We start from the raw sequence: 21630 nt of genomic DNA on the forward strand, positions 1-21630 counted from the left end.
CCCTTGCCTGCCATACTTTGTGGTATTTTTGTATTTGAACAGAAAAGAACCCAAAGAGCTCCACCCCTCCTTTTTACTGCAATTCAATTGTTCAAAAATCACAGAATCACTGAGGCTGGAAAATACCTCAGAGGTCATTGAGTCCAGCCTGTAACCAACCACTCTGTCACCCACCCAGAGCACTGAGTGTCACGTCCAGACATCCCCCTGCAGCTGCAGGGGGTCATTGTGGCTGAAGTGCAGGACCTGGCCCTTGACCCCGCTGGACCTCGTGGCAGTGGCCTTGGCACATCACCCAGCCTGGCCAGGGCCCTCAGCAGGGCCTTCCCGCCCTCCAGATCCCATTCCAGGCAGTGGGTATCACCCCAGTTAGCCGGGGGTAAACTCAGTGCCCTCCTCCACACCGTCAGTAGAGGTGTGGAGCAGCCCTGGTCCCAGCAAGGGACCCCATTCCCACCAGGGGGATCCCATTCCCACCATTCTGGGCCCGGCCCTCAGCCAGCTCCCATCCCAGCCAAGGACAGCCCTGGCCAAGCTGGGGCTGCAGCTTCTCCAGGAGATGCCAGGGGAGAGGGGCCCAAAGGCTCTGTGAATTCCAGGGAGGACCTGCCCCTCCTAACCCAGCCTGGCTGGGGCTGATCCCGTGGCTGTCCTGGGGTTGTCCCGCCCGTGCCGTGTGCTCACACTCAGGGTGATCTGCTGGGCTCCAGGGCCGGGCTGGCAGCTCTGTCAAACCAACCTCCCCCTGCACACAGCGGCCACTCGGGGCTGGGTACCCCGTTCACCCCACTCAGAGAAACCTCAGGTACCCTCCTCAGAGGCCATTGTAATAAACCCTTTATTTCAAATTACAAAAACAGTTGTCTTTAGGGAAAAAAAGAAGACATTAAAGTTACTTCTGGGAAGCAGCAGCAAAGTGGGAAATGAGGGAAACAGCCGTATTTCAGCTGAACAAAACTGACACAGTAAAACTGATGGAAAACCTAAAAACACAAAGAGAACTGGCTCATGTTCTGTTCCTGATTGGCATCTGATCATTTCAAAGCTGTAAGTCCATAGCATTCTACAAAGCATAGTGCAAAAACAATAGCCATTATATTTAAATACTAAAAATACTAACTCAGACTTCAGTAGATGATTTCTGATACAACAGCCACGGGCTTTATAAATGGTGTTGTCTGTTCGGTGGGTTCAGTATTTGGTCCCGGTTTTCTTCGTACTTCTCAATCATTTTCTGCACGTCATGGTCAGCTCCAATGACCTTGGAAAGAAGATGAAACACTGGAAATAACTGACACCACAGAACTTGGTTTCTCTTGAGCAGAACAGTACAGAACAGGACTACCAGTGCAGCCAAGCCGGGATACTCCAACAGATCTGCCCAAGCTGCTTTCTGCTGGGAATTTGGCATTCCCTGAAAGCTACACAGCTGATCCTTCAAGCCATCCCAGTGAACAGCCCCTCAAATTCCACTGCAGAGATGGCAGACCCCACTTTTATGCTCTACACCAACAGCTGTCACATTTGTCTGAGGCTGTCCTTCTCCAAAGGTTATCAGAAAAGCAGATTTATTTACTTTTACCACTGAACAACACTCCTGTTATTTCAGAAAGCACAATCCCCCACATGCCTAATTGGTTATAATTAAAATAATACTCACAAGTACTGGGCAGGAAACTTCAAACAGTGCACGTTTAATGAGCCACTCTTCATAGAGCTCGTGAATAGCCTCTAAATATTCCTAGAAAAGAGGCACTGGAATAACACAAATGCCCAGGGATGACACACACATTGCAATCCTTATCCATTTGGGAAGCAGTTAAGAGACACATATAAAAGCCTGCAACACATATCTTCCGCTAACAAAAAAATAAAAAGCATCAGAAGGTTTTTGAGAAATGTTAATTCCCAGTATAAAGTTTAACTCCAGGAAGACCTCAAAGACACAGCTCACAGAAGCACAGGGCTCTCAGCTCCTTTTAAGATCAAGCAACCATGATGCTCTCCCACAGGTAAAATGTGGTTCAAGATTTTTACAGAGGAAAATACTACAAGGTAAGGACAAGAAGGGCAAGGCTGCTAAGAATATGTATGGGGGGCACTTTCTGTGTCAATACATTTCCCTGAAATTCCCAGTTCACTTTCTGGTAACTCAGTTTCCTCTAAAAGCTCTTCTGCCTGCCACCAATTGGTTTTTTGCTTCATGGGGACCACTTCACTTTCAGAACTGCTCCCCTCCTCTTCAGCAGAGCTGCAAAATAACACAAAAGCTCTTCAAATCCATCACAGGGGATTTATTCTCAAGGCAGGCAAAATTTCACTGGGCCCAAAATTTAGCTCTTTGCACAGATCTTCTACTGACAATTGCTCCTCCTGAGCCACCCACCCAGAGCTGCAGAGGGAACTGCATTTATGTCTGCTCAGGCTTTTTTAGAAGCCTTGTGGCATGAAGGGCCGTGCTGTAAACTGGCACAGAAAGTCACTGTTCCATCACCACCATTTGTTTCAAAGCAGATTCCCAAGCTCACAATTCTCATGGAGTTGCTTCTTTTCAGCCACAGCAAGAGACACTTTTCATGCACAAACATCCTGGAGGGAGCAGACTACAAAGTGCCCAGGAAATCTCAGCACCTGCAAGCCCAGCTATCCGTGCTTCACCTGGTGCTTTTGTGCCATTCAATGGTACAAAGGCAATTGACTTTCACATCTTAGAGAAGATTACCAGAGGATTAATACTGCACCTCAAGTCAGCTACAGTGCACTGACTACTACAACAGAACACCTGGGAGAGTCAGCGTGCATGACAGATCATTATTTTTTAAATAAATCAAAATTCAATACTCAGGGTTTACTTTGCAGTAGAAACAGCTGCACCACATTTTGGCAGTATACTCAGGATACAATTTTAGTATTTAGACTGGAATCATTCCATTTTCAAAGCTCATTATAAGCACATATATCAGAGGAACTCCTTACCAGAGGAATGACTTTTTCCTCTTCCCTGCATCGTGTCTATAGCCTCTCATAACAAACTTTAGGAGATGGCTGCAAATAAACTGCCGGAATAAAAAATTTAATAGTTATTTAAAAGCAAAGAAGTAGTTCTTTAAAAGCAAAGAAGTAACTCACTTCACAAACTACAGAAGGGAAGGATCCTGGCTTGGGTACCACCACTAGACCTCCCCTTTGGCACTGCTGTGAGTCAACCCAGGAACCACCCACAAACCCAAGCTGTCTGATGGTGTCCACTTTTATACTGAATAATGTGATTATCTATGAGCCAAGAAACAAGAAGTATTGCTTCTCCCAGAAGGGAAACCCACCCACAAACACAGCCCTCCAGAGCCACCAAGATGTTACCTATCAAATCCACTGAAACATCGATGTTGTTCTGGATCCAGTCAAACCATTCACTCAGGACAGCATAATCCACCTCTGGCATTTTTCCACTGAACAAACACAAGAGGCACAAATCACTCACTTAGCATCATGCAGAGATCAACTCCAAACTCTCATTTTGCTCACCAGACCAGAATCCCTCCCCATTTACTCATCATTTATGAAAAGGCCAGCATTATGCCCACCCAAATTGAAGGCCACACAAACCATTGTTCATAACATAGAAAGACCAAATCTTTTCTCTCTCTCTCTTTTTTTTTTTTTCAAGTACTCAACGATATTTATTGCTCAGGTTCTCTGTATCAGTATCAGTTCAAATCTATCCCAGGGCCTGTCACCAGAAGGGCTGGATTTACTGAGCAGCACCAATAATTCCTTACAGAAGCCACAGTGAAATGCAGCAAAAAATATAATGTCAATGTGTAGATAAATTTACTCCCACTGTAAGAAATATTTGTGGAAAGAGTAGTGAAATATCCAATATGCTTAACTAGAACTCTGAACTCGGAGCACAGAATGTTGGAGACAAAGACCCCAAAGTTATCTCAGCAACAAATAAAGTATCAGGCAACTCAAGTAAAAGGGAGTTACTGAGGACACGTTAAGAATCGCATACTATGTTTTTATTAGTGAATCGATTTTCACTTAATACCATATTCTGATTGTCAAATATTACTAATTTTACAGTATCCTCTCTTCAAAACTGGTGACAGTAACACATACTCCATACTCTTTCCTAAATGCTTCTGCAACATAAAAATTGTAAAAAAGATGGAGTTGGGAGGCTCCTGTGCTCTCCAGCTGAGTAATTAAGACTAGTTATGCCATTTGAAATAGGACCGAAGAAAAATATTCCACAGATTTCTAAACCAGTCCCCTGACAGCTTGCTTTGGTCATTTGCAAAACTGAGCAAAAGTAATAAAGCCATTTCCCTAAATATGGAAAAAAGCAAAACCCCTGTTTGCACCACCTCCCCTCTTGATCTGCCATCCAGAAATGGGGTAACACTGGTCACTGCTGCTCTTCCAACACATCAGTTCTGGGTAGCAGGGATCTACATCAGCCAGACTCTCATTGTGCTACTTTTCTCCAGGACACACGGGGAAACAGGAAAGTTAAAAGCAACTGGAAATAAGAAAAAGCTCCACTGTTCTTACCCTAAAAGACAGATACCTCCAAGTCAATACTGCACTGACCTGCCCTGCAGACAACACACCTCTGCTTTCCCTGGGAGGACTCTGGCTCAAGGTCCATAAAGATACAGGGAATATAAAAGGCACAAAATGATGTTTAAATTTCCAAAGTTTGCTCACATTTGACTCCTACCAAGTCACGTTTTTACTGCCTAAGCCCAACACGAGCTGAGCAAGTTTTCTATCATAACTAGTGATGGATTCAGAGGGACACTGAACTGCAGAGCTCACCTACGGCACACCCTGCACACTCGTGTGCACACATTTAAAACATACCTAACACAGCCAGATTGACTCATTTTTTAATGTGTCACAAACTAGCTACTTTCATACATTCCTCAAGCATTCCTTGTTTTATTTATAATCCTTTTAAAACACATCTTTTTCTTTTGGCTTGCTGTTGGTACTATCATTTGCCTTCTAGTGTGGTGGTGCATGTTCCTTTTATCTTTGATGTTGTATGTAAAGCTTGGTTCTTTGTATTCTTTGTACAATTCAGTTCTATGTACTCCTACCCCCCCCTAATTAATATTCCTTTGTTCTCTCCTTCTCCCTCACAAGGGGATATTTTTAGACCTTACAGTTAAGTGTCCATCACCCTTCCCGCCTTTGGTTTTCCCCTCCCAGTTCTCTGTGATTAGTCCGAAGTGCCTTTTCCCTCCCCTGTCTGCCCTAGAGACTGTATCCCATTGGCCGGAGGCGGCCAACCCCACCCCTTTCCCCTCCCCTTTTGTCCCCCTTAAAACTCTGTGCACGACCAGTGTCTGGGTCCAGATTTGGGCTCAGAGCGAGGCTAATAAACCTTCTCTGCTGCACCATTTCTGGGTCCTCCTTTTTCCTCTGCCTTGCTGCTTCAGCACATCCCTCCTAAGCCCCTTCAGGGACACAGAGCCCACAGGAGTCAGTTCTGCTCGCCCTGCCTGCAGACTGACCCTAGGCTGCGCCTTGTCCCAGTGCCTGGGCTAGCTCGGGGCGAGAGCCAGTGGCTGCAGGAGGCATTGCGGCATTCTAGCTTGCTGTAACAAAACAAAGCAAATGCCTTTTTTCCAACATTTGAAAAGTGCTGAGGTCACAAAACATCTTAGAGGCCCTTAAAAATGTTATTATTATTTAATTAATTCCCAGAGTTGACACAAACAGATGTAGCCTAATAGCAACTAAATCTTTGGGAACAAAGCATTTTGTCTACATTAAAAAGAAATCAGCATCTAAAAAGGAGGCTATTCTGGGCTGCTTGCACTGTGTATGGACTGGGATGAATGATGTGAGTCTCTCCCCAGTGCCAAAGGCGGTCCCGCGGCAGAGAGGGATGACACTCGTGCAGCGTGGGTGACACCTTGTGGCACAAACCGGGTTTGTCCCTCCGGGCCACTGAAAAACCCACTAAAACCCATCTGTCGCAGACACTGCTGGCATAAGGTCAGCATCCCAAACAACCAAACAAAACCCTGATTCCTGCACTACCGCAGTTAGTTTGGGGTGGGTGAGTTATACCTAGGGCAGGTAATTGCTCTTGCTTTACTCACAGCCTACCAAAGCTCGCAGTCTTTTTTAATCCTGTCAATCCTGATTCTGTGCAAGGGCATAGGACTTGAGTCCCTGCTTGCAAGAAATGCCAATCCAGGGTGCCAGGCTGGCTAACGCAGCCCAGTTCTCTCCCTCCTGCAGCCTTATTCTTTATATCCTTGTGGTTTTTTACCTGTTCAGCGTGTGTTTGAGTCAAGCAAGATTCGGGTATTCAGCTGGAGAGCAGATCACTTCAATAGATGGTGTCTAAACAACACTGAGTTCTAAATACTCAGGAGCAGTGCTGAAAAAGGTTTTCCAGAGTCCTACAGGAAGTGGGCAGCACCACCCATACCAAACACACTGCCACTCCAACACAGAACTGGCAGATTGCACAGGCCCCTTAAAATGCACACTACCAAAGGAATTATCATTTGATTAGATATACATTTTAAATAATTAATCCAAGAAAATAAAGTAGAAAGCCACATCCCATACCTTCGATACAAGTTTTCCACAAAAACGTGTTTTGCACTGTGAATCGACCGCTCCATCATCCTTATGGGGGAAATCTGCAACACAGAACTTCACCCTGTACATTTTCATGCTTGCTTCTCTGCAGACTCAGGTGGCACATAGGAAACACAATTTTCAGAATCTAGTGAGAAACAAACTTCCTTGGAGGGTGGGAACCCCAAAACAAACAAGGACTCCTGATCTTACTCTAATTTGTTATTCAGACACCAGCTCAAAGCTAAGTGGGAGCCAACTCAGGGTACAAAACAGCAGCAACCCACTTAGGATCTGCAGGATAATGGGAACTGTTGCTCCCCAAATAGCTGCTCCATCTCATGCATTGCTGGGTGACAGCACAGGGCTGACATCAGACATTCAAGCAAGGAAACAGGACTTTAAAAATAAGTAACTGCAGCTGACAGAGCCCTGGCCTCAGCCAGCACTTCATGTGTTCCACCACTACTTCATGTGGGAGCAGGGAGATCCTCTGACACTCTTGGGCCTGGCAGAGCAACTTCTCACCCAGGTTTCTGCACATTAACAAAGCAAAAATAGCTCCAGCAAGGCTCAAATGACAAAAAAAAGCTTAAATTGAAATACAGGGAGATCCTCAGGAATTCTTGAATGAACCTCTCCAACAGAACAGGATTTCTGTGTCTTGGAAAAACACCTCTTCCAAAACCCTAATGATTATATGTGCCACTTCCATATTTGGCACTGCTAAAAGTCTGCCCTAACACAAGCTTAGAAAACAGAACATAAGAACAATCAGTAAAATATAAGCATGGCATGTAAGACCAGGTCTTGTAATCAGGGAATGGAAGACAGCATAGAATGTAACAAAAGGTGTTTGAAGGAGAAAAGAATGAAGAAATCTTGATAAAAAAGGCAGGATGTGAAATTTAATTTAAAAAAAAAAGGAACAAATACAAGGAAAAAAAGGATGTAAACCACCTGAAAAAGCAATAGAAAACGGTAGTGGAAGTATTTTGCATAAATAGAAGAAGCAATGGCTAAATTTGTTCTAGACAGCACAAAGCAGTACTATGAATTCTAACATAAGGTTACTTGGTGTTTGCCAAAGATTCAAAATAATGAAATCACAGACAAGTCACTGACATGAAATGAGGAAGAGATTTGTGCAAGCCGAGCTCCAGAAGTTGTGCCCAAACAGCAGGATCAGTTTGGGGAAGTTGTGAGCAAGCAGGAGGCAGAAGTTTTACCCCCAGAGCACATGCTGAGCATATCAATGTCTGCCCCACAGAAATCCTTACTCACTGCAGGAACAAAGAATGAACACACACAGCACCTTAACTCTTGAATACAAGGTTAAAAGGATTTCGCACTCCTAACCACATCTAATTACTCTTAAAATTAAAAGAAGAAGTTTCCTTACCATGGGCCTGGTGTGCTGCTCCAGCATGGTTAGCTGGACATAGGTCTGCAGAGTTATTCCCCACCTCGATGCATCCTGGTACATTAAGCCCTGGGGTCAGAGATGGAAGCAGGACAGATGGACACTTGTTAGGACAAACAGCACAACAGGAAGTTTGGGTTATTAGGAAGCTTTTGCCCTACAACAGCGTTGCTCTAAGAAGCACACTAAAATAGCTGACATCAGGTTTGATTAGAATTAAGTGATCATTTGCTCTCCACAATGGACAGTTAATGTACAATTATGGCCCTGTCCCTACAGACACTGAGTGGGAGGTTGGTTGAAGTCAGCAGGAATTAGTTACTCTGCACATAGAACAGTCAGAACCAAGTAATGAAAAAAACCCCTATCTACTACTCTATTTTTGTGCACTGACAGACTCTCAGTACACCCAGTGCATCCAGATATCATACAGAGTTCTAAGTATGGTCTGGGCCTCAGAAAAGGTTAACAGGCAGCTGTTCTTCCCAAAGGATCCTCAGAGCAGCTCTCAGGTAGCTGTTCCACTTTCTGACTGCTGCAATTCCACACACACACAGAACTTACAAGAAACAATCTATCCTGCACAGCAGAGAAAGGATCTCACTCAAAATAAAACATCATTCAGTGTCTGTTGGCTGAGGTGACAAGTTTTAAGCCAGCAGCACAGCTTCAGCCCACAGGTCTGACCTTCTCCTTTTCTCCCTGCCAAGACCAGACTTTCCCAGTGCTCCGAGGCTGCTGTGGTGTCGTGCAACACGTGCCCCACCCTTTACTAACAATCAGAAAGGCATCAGCAACTCCTAGGAGGGACAATTTACTCCTCCAGGGGGCCTGTGCTAACACTGATGGTATTTAACACGTGTCAGGGCAAGTATGGCTTGGGCTGTGTCCACAGGGCGGACCGCAGATCCCTCCTCAGCCACCACGGGGTTTGTGCAGAGGGCTGAGCCCCAAGCACAGCACTGACAGCAGGGACCACTTCCAGCACCACGGCAGGGTTGGTGTGCAACTGCAGCTGGGACCCAGGGACAGCCCCGGGGCAACAGTTCCAAGAAGCCTCGGCCACCCAAAGGTCAACAGAAGCCCTCAACGCCTCACTGAGCTGAATTTTCCTTATCTGCAGCAGCCACAGGATCACAGATTCATACAGTGTTAAGGGGTTGGAATGGACCTTAAAAGATCATCCAGTGTCACCCTCTGCCATGGCAGGGACACCTTCCACTGTCCCAGGCTGCTCCCAGCCCCAGTGCCCAACCTGGCCTTGGGCACTGCCAGGGATCCAGGGGCAGCCACAGCTGCTCTGGGCACCCTGTGCCAGGGCCTGCCCGCCCTCAGAGGAAAGAGTTTCTTCCATACATCCAACCTAAACTACTTCTCTTTCAATTTGTCCCCTTTTCCCCTTGTCCTGTCACTGCAGTTCCTGAGGAATTGTCCCTCTCTGGTTTCCCTGCAGCCCCTCAGACCCTGAAGGAGCTCTGGGGTCTCCACACAAGCTTCCCCTCTCAGGCTGAGCAGCCCCAGCTCTCCCAGCCTGGCTCCACAGGGGAGGTGCTCCAGCCCCCTCAGCACCTCCGTGGCCTCCTCTGGACTCGCTCCAACAGCTCCATGTCCTTCTTATGTTGGGGGCACCAGAGTTATTCAAAGAACTCCAGTCAAACAACATTAACTGACCAGATCCACCCCTCACCTTGAGTGACATCCTGCCCTTCTTTGAAACAGGCATAAGCACATTTAGAAAGAACTGCCACACTCAGGGCTCACCTTCCTGGGAATTGCTTTAATTCACACCCCACTGGACACCCAGTCCTTGCCAAAAGCACATTTTATATGCCATGTTTCTATTATATGCATGTCTTAATCACAGTAGAAGCTCTTTTGCTTTGTGGAGCTTTAATTTTTGCTGTGTAATGTTTGGATCACACCTTTTGGAGCAGTTTTGCTGGCTGATAAAAAGCCATTACACGTCTTGCTAAAAGAACAGCCACTGTAACTGCAGAAATAATTTCTGCCACTTACCAGTATATTGTGACCTCGAACATTCCTCCACTTGGTCAAAGGTTCCTTCAAAACCTGGTTAAAAAGAATAACTCCATGTTCAATGCATCTTGGATTCAAAATACTTAATGTGACCCTACAAGTGTACAACTATTTTTAAGGAATACTTGAGCAGTAAATCAGAGTATTCAGGACTTGTATTGGAAACTCATCAGACTTAAAAAAACAGTACTGAATTCTGTAACGTAAAAGGTAATAATGAACACTGCTAAAAATAGAGAAATGTCAATACCCAACATATTCTTAGCATTTTTAAATGCTGATTAGACTACCTCATACGCCTGGAGAGAATTTTTTTTTTTTGGAGTCAAAATCAATGTGATGTAAGGGAAAGAACAGCTTAGCAGAGTACTTCGCATTTCAGTGACAAGCCCATCCCCTTACAAATTAACTTCTCAGAAAGTAACGCTTGCCAGCAAAGGAAGAGGACCAGAGTGCTACCACATTCTACCACAATGTGTTCTAACAAACAGAATGTATTCAAATCTTTTACAAAATGAATCAGAAAAGCATCTACCCTGAATAGGTAAAATCACAAGAGACTTGCCTGGTTCAAACAGGGTCTAAATCTGCAATAATACTGTAGAGTCAGGCCTAGGAGAATCTCATCAGCCAGGGAATTTAAGTAACTACTTAAAAATGTTGCATGGTATGCAAATTAAAGTCTGTTATCCTTTGGATTAACAGTTAATTACTTCATAAGGACAATTCCTGTAAAATTACCAAATAATATCTGGCAACCCAGCATTTCGAGGAGGACTCCTAAAAATTATTACAAAATGTGTTGCCAGGTCTGTTGGGGAAAGCATTAATAACTGTTGTACAAAAACAATTGTTCAATCAAGGTTCGACCTTGATTTTGTTTAAAATACAACAAGCCTGCCCTTCCCCTAACCTGGTTCTAAGCAACACAAAATCAAATACCGGATCAGTCTAAGAGGTCTCCTGAACCAGTTCTAACAGATGTTCCTTCTTTTAAAAAAGCCATCTATTCACTGGGATCTCTGTTACATGGCATAGGTATTTTTACATAATAATTCTTTACTTTGCTTTTACCACACCCATCTAAGATTTCAGTGACGTGAAATGGCAAACAGGCAAGTCCAAACATGCCCACGCTCTGCGAGTTGCTGTTACTTTATAAAGGTACAAACTCTGATTCACGGGTTTTACTGGGATTTTGGCATCCTGTACATACATACCACATGTGATCTACATTTCTCTGCTGCAATTTGCCTATAAAACGTTGGGTTGCTGCCCCAGCAGCCCCCTGCTGCTCCCTCCTCACACACCCAAGGACACGGTGGATCTAAGACAAGCAGCTGCTCAGTGATGGAAATAAGGACAAAGAAATGTGCATCCAGTACCTCAGTGCTGGTAGTTTGTGCAAAATAATCCAGGCATGTTGTTTTTCCACTCGCAATGTTGCCCTCGATACAGATCTGGTGAAAAACAGAGTCACTTTGAACAGTGAACAGTGTGTTAGAAATGCACCCTGCCCGTTCCAACATGCCAGCTCCCTACCCTGGGAACGGATTATTTCATGGGAAGGCACTGGCGATCTGTTTGGATGTTGTGACTCTCCCAGAGCAGCACTTTTTCCCTCCTTGCTACCCCCACAGCCAGCCCCTGCCCTGCTTACAGCTTCCTCCCCCCTCCCAGGAGCCCGGGGGTTCCAGTGGGTCACTGCTGCTCCTCACTCTGCCACCACCCACCTCAGAGACCTGACTACCAGCTTCAAACAAGTGCCAGCTGAAGTAGTCATTTCAGCATCCATTGTATAGCTGGCTTAAACCTTAAGTGGGCTCACATTTTTATCTTCAGAAACCTAAACAACTAAAATAAGCTAAGAGAATTTTTTTCAACCGCCTTAAAATGATTTATAGCCCAAGAGAGTTATATAAGGCAATGGCAAGGCTACACATGCAACACTGAACCCAAAATGCCACCTGTCCTGACACAAGCCCTCACAATTTTATTCCTAACAACTTTTGCACACATCTCTCACAATTTTATTACAATTTTCACAACTAGACCAGCAAAGAGTATGACCCAGTGACAGACCCACCACTACAGTGACACAGCTATGGCCTACGCTTGCCAATACACACACTCAGATTATAACTGAATTGTAATGAAAGAGGCTGCACTGTTTATTTTGCTTTCTGAACAAAATGCAAATACTTACAATTCTCTTTCTAGCATCTTTTTTAATCAGATGCTTATCTAGAATGGAAATAAACAACAGTTAACATCAAAGTGGTCTTAATAACTTAGTTATACTGAGCCTCTTAATGTGAGACGCTCTAGGACATTGTTAGGTTCCCTATGGCTTAACATGACACTATTTTCTAAATTATCAACCTTCAAGGTTCTAGGTAATTATTGGGTCATGTAGCAGACACATTGTGGCACCGACTGACACAGATTTAGCTGAAGCTGAACGCTGTCCCTGACGCTGCCAAGTCCAACGCTGAGTGCTCACACTTTCACCACATTTTTGCTACATCTGCTGCTCCTCAGCGGGTTTGCGTAGAGGAAAAATGAATTTTAGAAAGACCAGCTGGCGCAGCACCCACTGGCCTCACAGGTCCGGCGGGTAAGAGCGAGGATTACAGAGCAGCTCCAAAATAAGCACCTTACACCTCAAAACAGGGCAAAAACACTGTCCAAGCCAAGCTGAGCTTACGAGACCCTTCACCCAGCCAAGCACGGCAGGAAGGCAGGGACGGGCTCGGCGGTCACCCCCGGTCAGAGCTCCAATCTGACCCCGCTCGCTCCTGTTGCCCCAAAGCCGCTCCAGGGTCTGACCCGGTCCTGCTCCCTCAAAGCCGCTGCACGGTCCGACCCCGCTCCCGGGTCCGACCCCTCTCTCGGGTCTGATCCAGCTCTCGGTCTGATCCAGCTCTCGGGTCTGATCCAGCTCTCGGGTCTGACCCCGCTCCCGCTCCCCCAAAGCCGCTCCAGCGCATCCCGAGGGCTCGCACTGACCCGAAGCCGGGTTCAGGGGCGGTCGCCGGGCCCGTCCCGTCCCCTCCCCGCGGTTCCGCCCCGCACTTACGGCCGGTAGCGGCGCGGGGCCCGCCCGCTGAGGGGCCGGGGACGGCGCTGCCCGCGCCCCGCTGGCCCCAGGCCCAGGCCGCGCCCCGCCGCCACATTGCCCATCCCGCTGCCGCCCGGACCCGCACCGGACCCGGCTCCGCCCCGCTCCGGCCCTTCCGCCGCCGCCCCATCACTTCCTCCGCCCCTGAGGCGCTCTGAGGCGGGGCTGGTTCAGCGCTGGCGATGGCACCGGGATCACCTGCGGGATCGGCTCCGGGATCTCCCCGGCTGGAGGGGCCGTCCCGGGGTGCCAGTCCTGCCGGGCACCGCCCCGGCAGCGCTGCCGGCCGGCTGGAGGGGCCGTCCCGGGGTGCCAGTCCCGCCGGGCACCGCCCCGGCAGCGCTGCCGGCCGGCTGGAGGGGCCGTCCCGGGGTGCCAGTCCCGCCGGGCACCGCCCCGGCAGCGCTGCCGGCCCGACGCGGCTGCCGCTGGACCGGGCCTTCCCCCGCTCGGCGTGGTGCGCGGTGAAGATCGCCCGCACGGTACGGCCTGGGGCGGCCCCGGGGCCCGCGGCATGGCCCGGGCCGGCGCTGACCCCGTCCCCTCCTGTCCCGCAGATGGTGGCGCTGGCCGCCTTCATACGCTTCCTGACCGCGGGCGAGCAGCTGTTCTACGCGGCGTATGCCGGCCTGGACACGGTGATCATCGTCTTCTTTCTGCTGCTCTACCTGCTGAGGCTCGACGCGCGGATGCGGTGGCTCCCCTGGCCGCTAGCTGTGAGTACCCGTGGGCTCCGAGTACCGGGGTGCTCTGGATGTGAGTACCGATGTCCCCTGGCCGTGAGCATTGATGGACTCGGGCCGTGAGTACCAATGTTCCATAGCTGTGGGTACGGCTGTCCCCTGGCTGCGGGTACTAATGTCCCCTGGCTGGTGGTACCAATGTCCCCTGGCTGCGGGTACCAATGTCCCCTGGCTGCGGGTACCAATGTCCCCTGGCTGTGGGTACCAGTGTCCCCTGGCTGTGGGTACCAATGTCCCTGGCTGTGGCTACCAGTGTCCCCTGGCTGTGGGTACCAATGTCCCTGGCTGTGGCTACCAGTGTCCCCTGGCTGTTGCAGCTGCTGGCTGTGAGTGCCAGCAGGGCAGTGAACAGGAGGGATCTCCTGTCCCAGGGGACTTTGTCAGCCAGCCCAGTGATTGTTTCTGTACAGGTAAGACAAGCCCTCGTGTTCTGTGGAGGTTGAGGCAGGTTTTCCTAACGGAGCGTTCTGTTCCATCAGTTCTGGATGGCTGCTGGATCCGGTAACAGCCCTCCCGGCACAGGCACTGTTTGCCTCTTTGCCTTTGTTGTGTAACACCTTCACACCACCAACTAGTCACACACTTTCACCCAAATACCCACGAGTTCTGCTCCTACCTCCCTTTTGTACATGTATTTGCTGCTTTGGTCCATCAGGTGTAGCCAAGTTGCAAAATATCAGGCAAAAACAACAGAAGAAATGTAAAATGAGCAAGTTTTACTATAAACACTCTTTTTACCATCAAACCACTGGGTGTCAGTGTCTCACTGTCCTCTCGCACAGATACTGCTGTAACTCTGTTTTCATGGCAATCCAGCCATTTTTCACCATGCCTTCTCTGTTGGGAGCTCTCCACGTTCTCCTTCAGGCCTGTATTTCCAAATAAATATTTTGCTTCCACTACCTGTTTCAGGATATTTTCATGTCGGGGACGTCAGTGATGTTTCTCATCCCTGTGGGCTTGACTGCAGTAAAAATCAAGACCAACAAGTGGATAATGGATGGAGGAGTAAGTAGGAACCTTGTTAACGAATTTCAGTTCTTAAAGTGCAGTGATTTGAACCTCTTGGTACACTGACATTGTGGAAGGACCATGCAAACAACTGTCTTGGAAGAACATTCAGCAGTAGCAAACAAGGTACATTCAAGTGTATCTCACAAAAAGAAAATAATCCTCCCATGACTATTAATTTAAAGATGACAAGAATTAGGAATTGCTGCAGAGAAGTACTGAAACATTCAGAATTTCTAGTGTTTTTAAGTAATCTACATTTGCTCCCATAGCTTGAAATCCCAGGTGGGGGAATCCCTAGCTCTTTTAGAACTATCCAGTTTGGCTATTTGAGAAAAAATTACAACAGTCCTGCTAAAAAGAGTTGAAGCTTTTTAACAGACACGCTGGTACTTCCCTCCTGGCATGTGCATTCTTGTTTCTGACACAAACTGAGGAATTACGTCAGTTGAAAAGGGGTTTTGTTCATACTGTGATTGTAAGAATTCATCTTCTTAAGATTTAACCAAATTAATAGTTTGTGTAACTGATATTTTTAATTCAAATGGCAACTAATGTAATTAACCTTAATAAACAGCTAGGAGGGGAAGAAAACCCCTCAGTTTTAAAAGTCTCTAGAAGTACAAGATACAGTACAAGCTGAAATGTGACAAGAAACCAAAAGAAACCTCAAACCTACAACAGAGGTCTTTCAAACTGAGCTTAGGAGATGGTGGGGGGGAAAGTTGATGGCTTCATTGGCAACAGCATCCTAAAAAGGAGACTTTGTGATAGATTGACTGTGCTGGAATAGAATTTATATTCTCAGTTGTGAAGTTCACAGAAATTAAAGGTGGGAGCAGGAGACTGAGCAGGTAGCTGGGAACACAAGTTTGGGTGGAACATGGGACATCTCCAGTGCTGGGAGGGACAGAATCACCCCCAGCCAGTTCTCCTGAGGCACAAACTGCCTTGAGCTGTCCTCTCCCAAGAGCTCTCCTGAAAATAACTCCCCTGATCAGATAATTCAGTGCTTTCAGAAAAAAACCCTGTGTGCATGTGGGGTGGGGCTGAAGGGCAGGAACTGAGTGAGTTAACTCAGTGGCTCTTCTGCAAACACATTTTTCCAGTTACCTGCCTGAGGTTGTCTATTTTCTGAGTAGTTTAGTGCATTTTATTCAGTTTGGAGAATGTTTCCCTTTCAGAGGAGAAGAGCATTTTCCTGCTGGGCTTGTTTCCACAAATACTGACTTTTCCCCTTGACTTTTTTCAGGGCCAGTCCCATTAATAAGCAATCCTTAAAGGGACAGAGGGGATTTCATTAAGGATAAAAGCATTGTCTGGCATAATGCAGCATTAGCTTAGCTTTCAAGGAGAGCACCACACTATCTCCAAGGCCTGACACAAACATCAAACAGAGCAGGCTCTCTGAAAGGCTGATGGGATGTAAATATGGGTGTTATTTGATTTATCAGCTGTCTCAAATCACACACGTTTTCAAGCCCAGAACAAAGTTAGGAAGATGTATTTACTGCTACCTTGATGAGTCACTACAGTAAAAGCTCAAGATTTATTGGGGGAACTAATTTTATGATAATTTTTATAGGTGTTGAGTCTTATATTGCTTGCTCTCTGCCTTGTTGACATATTTCTTCTTTCGGAGAAGATTAGCCTTGAGAAAGCAAGAGAAAGGAGTGCTGCCAGTTAAGATTGATGTGTTAGTGAAAGAATGAGTTCTCCATCCCGTTTCCCCACTGTCTTTTAAAGACAGTAAAGTATTTTCACATACTCGATTTTGAATTTCCTGTGCACTGATGTTTCTGCAAGTACCATTCATAAGTTTTCATACTTTCCCAAATGCAGTTTCAGCGTTGCAATTTCACCAGTTAAAGCTTCAGAGAGAATTGTCATGTTTTTCTAAACTTAATTGTGTTTTTACCTGTACGAAAATTATTTTCATGGTTGTCGTCTTTCTCTAATAAAAAAGAAAATAAAAACGAGCTTAAGCGCATTAATCTTATTTATTTACTAAGTGTAAAAAAGTACATTAAAGTAATGTACATTTTAAAGAAAAGTAAAAATGTAATGATCCAGTAACCATGCTTCGGAAAGATTTTGTTGGGCCATGTGAATTGCATGTTAAAGCATTCGCCGAGGCATTTGAATCCTGAAATTTCAGCCTTGAGCGGGGTTTGGCCTGGGTTACCTGCAGCGGCCCCTTGGAGCCCCAGGCGCCCGGTGGTTCTGTGCTTGGTGTGTTCAGAGTGGCGGGGACAGAAGCCCCCCGGCTCCCTGGTGTCGCTCCAGCAGCACAGGACAGGCGGAGGTGGCGGCCCAGCTCCATTGTCCCGGGGCTGGGGCGAGCGCTGGGGCCGTCCCCCACAGCTGGGGATGCTGAAACTTTTTTTTCACGTTTCCGCAGTGTCACGATTTCCGCTTCCCTCCTTCAGAGAGGAAAAAAAAAAATTTAAAAAAAAATTCCACGGCCAACCCCCCACCCCTGTTGGAGTCCAGGGGATCCCTCTGACAGCCCTGGAGAGTCAGGGGGCTGTACAGGGGGGTCTGGGATCTGTACAAGGGGGTCAGCCAGCCTCCCACAGAGCCCAGAAGGACTCTGATTCTGGCTCCTATCCATGGAAGTGAATGCTCACATGAAGGAAGAATCACAGATCCTAAGAATTTAGAAGTAGATAGTAGTTTGTTATAGAGTATACATGTAGAGATTAGGATTCATAGTATACGGGGCTGAGAGGACAAGATGGAGGAATTGGGGAGTGGCCCCTAGTTTCCTTGTTCTTGTTCTCATCCCCCATCTTTTGCTGATTTGGACTTTAGAGATTGGTTTAGAATAGAACTGACATGTTAGCGTAGCAAGTTAGTATTGGTAATGTTCTGTAAACAATAAATACGTCTTGGACTGTGGTTGGGTCGGGGGTACGGTACATAAGGTACGGGGCTCTCTGATCCGGGCAGTCCAGCGGCAGCCCAGCGCCAGTCCAACGGCGTGTCTTGCTTTGCTGGGGACGCCTTGCAAAGCCGAACAAGAACAGTTAGATAATATGAAATAAACAACCTTGATAACTTCAGCTGCTGGACCCACAGTGTCGTCTCTGCCTTCGGTGTGAAACGCTCAGGGCAAAGAGAAGACAGAAAACCTTATTATCTTGGGGAACAGCAACCCCAGGGAAATACCCAGGGAACAGCAACCCTGGGGGAAGATTTCACCACCTCGGGGAACGGCCACCCCGAGGAGAATCTCGGGGAACATCAACCCGGAGACACCCCGAGCCTGAGCCCGCGCCCAGCCCGAGCCCGGCGGGAGCTCAGGCCGAGCCCAACGCGAGCCCAGCCCAGCCCAGCCCCAGCCCACCCCGCCCGCCGCCGCAGCCATGGAGGACCCCGAGCCCGCGGGCGCTTCAGCAGCGCCCGGGCTGAGCTCGCTGCTCCCCCCACGCGAGTTCCTGCGCTCCCGCAAGGGGCAGCTGCTGCTCTCTGAGTCGGCTGTGGAGTCTCCCTCTCCGGGGCATTCCAAACCTGCCTGGACATGCTCCTGTGTCACCTGCTCCAGGTGACCCTGCCTGGGCAGGGCTTGGACTGGGTGAACTACAGAGGTCCCTTCCAGCCCGAAAAATTCTGGGATTCTGTTGGGATTCAACTTGTTACCTGGAAACACACTTTAATACTGCTTCAAGTAGCTTTTTCAGTAGCACTGAGATGTGTGCTGGTTTGGGCTGGAGTAGAGTTCATTTTCTTCACAGTGACTAATATGGAGCTCAATTTTGAATGCTTAAAAAATGCCTTTCATGTACAGTTAGCCAGAATTAATTTTGTTGAATTGTTTATGATTGACTTTCATCACCGAAGAAATCCAGAGGAGTGCACGTGGATTAGACTAGAAAAAGCTCAGGAAGTAAAATATAAAGATTTGCTTTTTGCACAACTAATGGTTGCAATTCTGTCATTTCCTGATTCCAGCAGTGTAGGAGAAACAGAACTTTGCCCAAGGTAACACCAGGGTACAGGACTGCCTTCAGCTCTGGGTGGATTGTGAGAAATGGGTGTTAGGAACAAAAAGTGTTCACAGGGCTGTGTCCTGACAAGTAACAGTGGCATCCTTTGGGCTGTAACATTCTCTGTACTAAACCATTGACATTTTCTGTGCCATGCAAATTGTATGTCCATAGTGAAATTAGAATTAAGAACAAACTGCAGGAGACTGAGCTTCAATTGTATAGAAGCATTTCCAAGAAATCGTTCTTTTGGACTCTTAGAGAAGAAAAAGTTGTGAAAGTTTAATAGCAGATGTCAAGAATATCTGGTATCCCCCCTACAAAGAAGCTGCAATAAGTAAGATAATTACTTAGCACACAAAATCTTACTTTTAAGCTCAAATTCTAAAGATTTACAACAGAGCAGCCGAATGGCATTCCTGGGATCACAAGCTTTAGTGCTTCATTAGGAAATGCTCTCTGTGCACTTACCATTATTGAGTTGCAGTGATTTAGAAAAGAAACAGCTCACCAGATGGGAGTAACAGGACAGGAGGTGCAGTTCCTGACTGGGTGTGGTTCTCTCAGTGTAATGCGGTTTAGGCAAACCACAACCCTACAAACGCAGTGCTGTCCAAAAGCAGCACCATCAGATATTGTTGCAAAGCCCCATAACTGAATGTTTCCATCCTGCACTAAGTGCCTGACAAATGTCTGTACAAAGTGATCAAAGTGCTCACGAAGCCTTGCTTGTTCCAGCTAAACCAACCAGAACCAGTAGGGGAAAAACATTCTGTACTTCTGGGATCATTCCCTGAAAATGACCCCAAAAATCAATGTGAGAGCAGTCTGAGTGCTGCATTGAAAGGATTCCCTTAAAGGCAACACCCAGAGGGTGAAGCACAAGCGAAGGGCAACTCAGCACTTCCTTTCACAAGTCCAAGAATGAAACCCCCACTGGTTTTCTCTACGGACTTGCCAAGTACTTACAGGTCATAATAAACTAATAGTGATATAAACCCAAAAAACACCTGTGTTTTTCTTTAAAAAAAGAAGTAAAAGAATGCAAACCAATTAAGAAATCAATTCATTTTAGAATTTTTTAGAAATGTTTGAAGAGAGTAATAGTGTCCCATGCACCCTGTATTTTCACAGCTCCTCAGCTCAGCCAGAGCAGGGCTGGGGATCTCATGAACACAAATAAAATAAGCTCTCTGTGAAAAGCTAGCTGAAAAAACCCCTTGCAACCTTTCTACAATCACTTACAAAAAGTGTGTTTTGAGGGGTTTTTAAATGTTTTGCAGTGAATTCAGTGGGACTACCAGTGCACAGTTCTCTTCAGAACTAAGTTATGTTGTGATGTCCTGCAGAGCAGAAAGAACTTCCTGAATTCAATGAACTTGCATTCATGTGGACAGGATTAGAGCACAACACCATTTCAAACTGGTAAGATCTGTTTAACAAAGCTACTTTAAAACTCAATGCACTTCATTTGCTTCCTCCAATAATAAAATAATGAACATCCTGCTTCTGGTATGAACTGTGTAAAGCCTGGGCAGGAAGGAGTCAATGCCTTGCTGTGCCTCAGGCACCTGATGGCCACTCAGGATGTGCCTGGAAAGGGGAACCAAGGAGCAGAGGGTAGGGCAGCACCTTCCTGGAGCCACTTTTCTGCTCAGGTCATGGTGCCCACACAGCACAGGGGCACGAGTGGGCAAGAGCCAGAGGGGCATTGACACCACCCAGGCCTCCAAATGCCCCTGACTCCTGCCAGGGAGGCCCCACCCAAAGGCTCTGCATGGCCCTCAGGGTCACAGCTGACAGAGGAAGCATTTCCCTGGGGAGGGATACAGCTGTTCCCATGCTAAATGGAATGTCTGCAACCCTCTGAACCTTTTGTTTGGTGGGTACCACCCCAAGGGACCAAGAGTGGACGTTGACCTGACCAGGGACATCAAAATTCCAACAATCCAGCCTCATTGCTTTGAGATCTTTCCAGTACCTACTCTTACCCTTGCCTGCCATACTTTGTGGTATTTTTGTATTTGAACAGAAAAGAACCCAAAGAGCTCCACCCCTCCTTTTTACTGCAATTCAATTGTTCAAAAATCACAGAATCACTGAGGCTGGAAAATACCTCAGAGGTCATTGAGTCCAGCCTGTAACCAACCACTCTGTCACCCACCCAGAGCACTGAGTGTCACGTCCAGACATCCCCCTGCAGCTGCAGGGGGTCATTGTGGCTGAAGTGCAGGACCTGGCCCTTGACCCCGCTGGACCTCGTGGCAGTGGCCTTGGCACATCACCCAGCCTGGCCAGGGGCCTCAGCAGGGCCTTCCCGCCCTCCAGATCCCATTCCAGGCAGTGGGTATCACCCCAGTTAGCCGGGGGTAAACTCAGTGCCCTCCTCCACACCGTCAGTAGAGGTGTGGAGCAGCCCTGGTCCCAGCAAGGGACCCCATTCCCACCAGGGGGATCCCATTCCCACCATTCTGGGCCCGGCCCTCAGCCAGCTCCCATCCCAGCCAAGGACAGCCCTGGCCAAGCTGGGGCTGCAGCTTCTCCAGGAGATGCCAGGGGAGAGGGGCCCAAAGGCTCTGTGAATTCCAGGGAGGACCTGCCCCTCCTAACCCAGCCTGGCTGGGGCTGATCCCGTGGCTGTCCTGGGGTTGTCCCGCCCATGCCGTGTGCTCACACTCAGGGTGATCTGCTGGGCTC

General features: G+C 47.4%; 2 protein-coding genes, 1 long non-coding RNA gene and 1 pseudogene across 3 annotated transcripts in view; 2 read left to right on the plus strand and 2 right to left on the minus strand.

Annotated features, from left to right (window-relative positions):
- Positions 1-820: 820 nt before the first annotated feature.
- LOC134557834 (thymidine kinase 2, mitochondrial-like) lies at positions 821-13320 on the minus strand (annotated as a pseudogene).
- A 52-nt stretch (positions 13321-13372) lies between these two features.
- LOC134557840 (chemokine-like factor) lies at positions 13373-16923 on the plus strand. The gene is made up of 4 exons (XM_063411111.1): positions 13373-13672; positions 13748-13906; positions 14846-14941; positions 16530-16923. Exons 1-4 carry the CDS (start codon positions 13373-13375, stop codon positions 16629-16631), a joined length of 657 nt encoding a protein of 218 aa, XP_063267181.1. The 3' UTR covers positions 16632-16923.
- Positions 15803-18135, minus strand: LOC134557855 (uncharacterized). The gene is made up of 2 exons (XR_010082211.1): positions 17997-18135; positions 15803-17367 (listed from the first exon to the last, which is right to left on the minus strand). It is a non-coding gene; the product is annotated as an uncharacterized LOC134557855 (long non-coding RNA).
- Positions 17361-21630, plus strand: part of CMTM3 (CKLF like MARVEL transmembrane domain containing 3) — a 40900-nt gene continuing 36630 nt past the window's right edge. The window contains exon 1 of the mRNA XM_063411128.1: positions 17361-18423. Within this exon, the coding sequence (XP_063267198.1) occupies positions 18313-18423 (111 nt within the window). The 5' untranslated portion in view covers positions 17361-18312. The remainder of the gene's footprint in view (positions 18424-21630) is intronic.

Source organism: Prinia subflava, chromosome 13 (genome assembly GCF_021018805.1).
Source record: "Prinia subflava isolate CZ2003 ecotype Zambia chromosome 13, Cam_Psub_1.2, whole genome shotgun sequence".
NCBI classification, from domain to species: domain Eukaryota; kingdom Metazoa; phylum Chordata; class Aves; order Passeriformes; family Cisticolidae; genus Prinia; species Prinia subflava.

Bases quoted from the DNA above. Each gene is read 5' to 3' on its own strand.
- LOC134557840 (XM_063411111.1), top strand. From the start codon at position 13,373: ATGGCACCGGGATCACCTGCGGGATCGGCTCCGGGATCTCCCCGGCTG. The intron at 13,673-13,747 runs GTACGGCCTGGG...CCTGTCCCGCAG, and splicing joins CGGTGAAGATCGCCCGCACG to ATGGTGGCGCTGGCCGCCTT. The intron at 13,907-14,845 runs GTGAGTACCCGT...TACCTGTTTCAG, and splicing joins GGCTCCCCTGGCCGCTAGCT to GATATTTTCATGTCGGGGAC.